We start from the raw sequence: 3,511 nt of genomic DNA on the forward strand, positions 1-3,511 counted from the left end.
ATTTGAAGGACTTTCATACAAAAAATAAGAACAATTATGTGATCTTTCTGAGAATGGTAGATTTTATGAAAGGACATCTCCTTTGGACCAACAGAGCACCATGTAGCCACTGGATCTGCCTTAGAATGCTTTTCAAACACATGAGCCTTTTCTCTCTAGGAGGACAGGCTGGGGTACTGCTTAGCATAGAGGCTGTGAATGGAATGCCTGTAGCAGGCACTGGACTCCCTTTGGCTTTTAAGATCCTCTCAAACTCTAAGAAATCCCTATCAAAATAGCACCAGCGTTCTTCACAGAGTTAGAAAAAATAATCCTAAAATTTGTGTGGAACCAGAAAAGATCCCAAATGGCCAAAGCAATCCTAAAAAAGAAAACCAAAACTGGAGGCATCACAGTCTCAAACTTCAAAATATTTTACAAAGCTGTAATCATCAAAACAGTTTGGTACTGGCACAAAAACAGACACTCAGATCAATGGATCAGAATCGAGGACCCAAAAATGGACCCACAAACATATGACCACCTGATCTTTGACAAAGCAGGAAAAAGTAGCCAATGGAGAAAAGACCATCTCTTCAGCAAATGGTGTTGGGAAAACTGGACAGCGACATGCAGAAGAATGAACCTGGACAGCTTTCTTACACAATATACAAAATAAACTCTAAATAGATGAAAGACCTAAACATAATACAGGAAGCCATCAAAATCCTAAAGGAGAAGATAGGCAACATATAATCCAGTGAAGAAATGGGCAATAGACATGAACAGACTCTTTTGCAAAAAAGACATATACATGGCTAACAGACATATGAAAAAAATGCTCAACATCACACATCATCAGGGAAATACAAATCAAAACCACAATGAGATACCACTTCACACTTGTCAGAATGGCTCATGTTAATGATTCAGGCAACAACAGACATTGGCGAGGGTGCAGAGAAAGGGAACTCTTTTGCACTGCTGGTGGGAATGCAAACTGGTGCAGCCACTCTGGAAAACGGTATGGAGTTTCCTCAAAAAATTAAAAATAGAACTACCCTACAACCCAGCAATTGCACTACTAGGTATTTATCCAAAGGATACAGAAGTGCTGATTCGAAGGAGCACATGCACCCCAATGTTTATAGCATCACTATTGACAATAGCCAAAGTAGGGAAAGAGCCCAAATGTCCATCAGCCGACGAATGGATAAAGAAGATGTGGTATAGATATACAATGGAATATTCCTCAGTAATCAAAAAGAATGAAATCTTGCCATTTGCAATAACGTGGATGGAACTAGAGTGTATTATACTAAGCAAAAAAGTCAGTCAGAGAAAGACAAGTATCATATGATTTCACTCATATGTGGAATTTAAGAAATAAAACAGATTGGAGCGCCTGGGTGGCTCAGTCGGTTGAGCGTCCGACTTCAGCTTAGGTCATGATGTCACGGTCCATGAGTTCAAGCCCCACAATGGGCTCCTTGCTGACAGCTCAGAGCCTGGAGCCTGCTTCAGATTCTGTGCCTCCCTCGCTCTCTGCCCCTCTTGCTGTTCATGCTTTGTTTCTCTCTGTCTCAAAAATAAACATGAAAGAAAGAAAGAAAGAAAGAAAGAAAGAAAGAAAGAAAGAAAACAGACAAACATAGGGGAAGGGGAGCAAAAATAATATAAAAAAACAGAGAGGGAGACAAACCATAAGAGAATTTATATAGAATATATATATATATATATATATATATATATATATATATGAAAATAAAGAAAGAAAGGAAGAAAGAAAGAAAAGAAAAGAAATACATAAGGCAAGCAGAGTGCCTTACAGGAGCAAGTGCTGTTTTGGAGGTTTTGCCTTTGGCTGCTTCATTCAATCACCCAGCAGTCTTATGGGGTAGAAATTGCTACCTCCCTTCAGAGGGAACTGAGGTTTAACGCAGTTAAGCAACTTGCTAGTGGTCAAAGAGCCAAGAGAACTGGCTTTGAACTTGTGTTCTGATTCTGAGACCAGTGCTTTTTAGATTATGCATATTCTCTCCTTCCCCTTAGCAGAAGCAAAATGCCATTCAGAACAAAAGCCCTGTTTTCAAAACGTTTAAGGAAATAGGTGGCTCCTTCCTGCGCTGTTTCTCTCTTTGGCTCAGGCCCCTGGAACCCGCCAGATGGGCAAGTATCTCGGTCTCCATACTGCCAGGAAGTGCCGTAGCCTCCTAGGAGATCAGAAGCGGCATGGTAAACAGTACAGGGAAGCCCATCTGGGCACAGCCCTGAAGGCCAATGCTTTTGGAGGTGCTTCCCACGCAAAGGAAATTGTGCTGGAAAAAATAGGGGCTGAAGCCAAACAGCCAAATTCTGCCATCAGGAAGTGTGACAGGGTCCAGCTGATTGAGAATGGCCAAAAAATCACAGCCTTTGTGTCCAATGATAGTTGTTTGAATTTTACGGAGGAAAATGATGATGTTCCTGTTGGTGGATTTGGTCACAAAGGTCACGCGATCAGTGACATTCCTGGATTTGGCTCTAACATTGTCAAAACAGCCAGGGTCTCTCTTTTGACTTTATACAAGGGCAAGAAGGAAAGACCAAGATCATAAGTTTTGATGGTGAAAAATGACAATAATAAATTTTCAAATGTTAAAAAAATAAATTGTTTTTGCTTTTTTTAAAAAGTAAATAATATGTTTGTTAACTCTTTTTTAAAAATATAATTTATTGGCAAATTGGCTAACATGCAGTGTGTAAAGTGTGCTCTTGGTTTTTGCAGTAGATTCCCGTAGTTCATCACTCACACACAACACACGGTGCTCATCCCAACAAGTGCCCTCCTCAATGCCCAGCCCCCATTTCCCCCTCTCCCCCACCCCCTGCATCAACCCTCAGTTTGTTCTCTGTATTTAAGAGTCTCTTACGGTTTGCCTCCCTCCCAAATTAAATTTAAAAATAAAAAATACTCAAGGAAATAAAAGTGAGCCAGACATTAGGTGAAAAGCTATAAAGTTTTAGCACACAGTTTCCAGATTAAGAGATAAAACATCTCAGGAGTGGGAAACTGTTACAAGACCAGGGCAAAAACTTAGCCTGAAAAATGAATCCATGAGCCTTTTCCCAAAAAGGTCTCTCCACGTCACTTACCGACGCACTTGGCACAGCGTTGGCATACTAAAAGTGACATATGAGGCAAGATTGGCTGATTGAATGAACTCATGAATTAATGAATGAAATTATATAAACCCAAATCATGAGGACAATTACGAGAATAGCACATACAACAAAAGGTTTACCTGCACAGAACACTCCGTGCTTAAATGATCTCAATCACCCTTGCCAATTTATAGGAAATCCTGGTTAATAATAATTAGTTCATTTTTACTGAGCATTTCCTCTATGCCAGGTGCTGTGCTAAGTATTTCACGCGGATTTTCTCAGTTATTGCCCACAAAAACCCTTTGACATCTTCCTGTGTAGCATGAAGATTGATAGCACAAGCTGAAGCCAGACTGGGTGGACCTGAATCCATACTTAATCAGTA

At 40.2% G+C, this 3,511-nt stretch overlaps 1 protein-coding gene across 1 annotated transcript; it reads left to right on the top strand.

Moving 5' to 3' along the window:
* Window positions 1-2,144: 2,144 nt before the first annotated feature.
* On the top strand, window positions 2,145-2,576 carry LOC109246857 (40S ribosomal protein S23-like). The gene has a single exon (XM_053900691.1). The coding sequence runs from the start codon at window positions 2,145-2,147 to the stop codon at window positions 2,574-2,576; it is 432 nt and encodes a 143-aa protein (XP_053756666.1).
* Window positions 2,577-3,511: the final 935 nt, after the last annotated feature.

This window comes from Panthera pardus, unplaced genomic scaffold (genome assembly GCF_024362965.1).
Source record: "Panthera pardus isolate Hobbes unplaced genomic scaffold, ASM2436296v1 HiC_scaffold_13, whole genome shotgun sequence".
Taxonomy (NCBI): Eukaryota; Metazoa; Chordata; class Mammalia; order Carnivora; family Felidae; genus Panthera; species Panthera pardus.

Excerpts from the sequence above, each read along its gene's own strand:
- LOC109246857 (XM_053900691.1), top strand. The coding sequence starts at position 2,145 with ATGGGCAAGTATCTCGGTCTCCATACTGCCAGGAAGTGCCGTAGCCTC.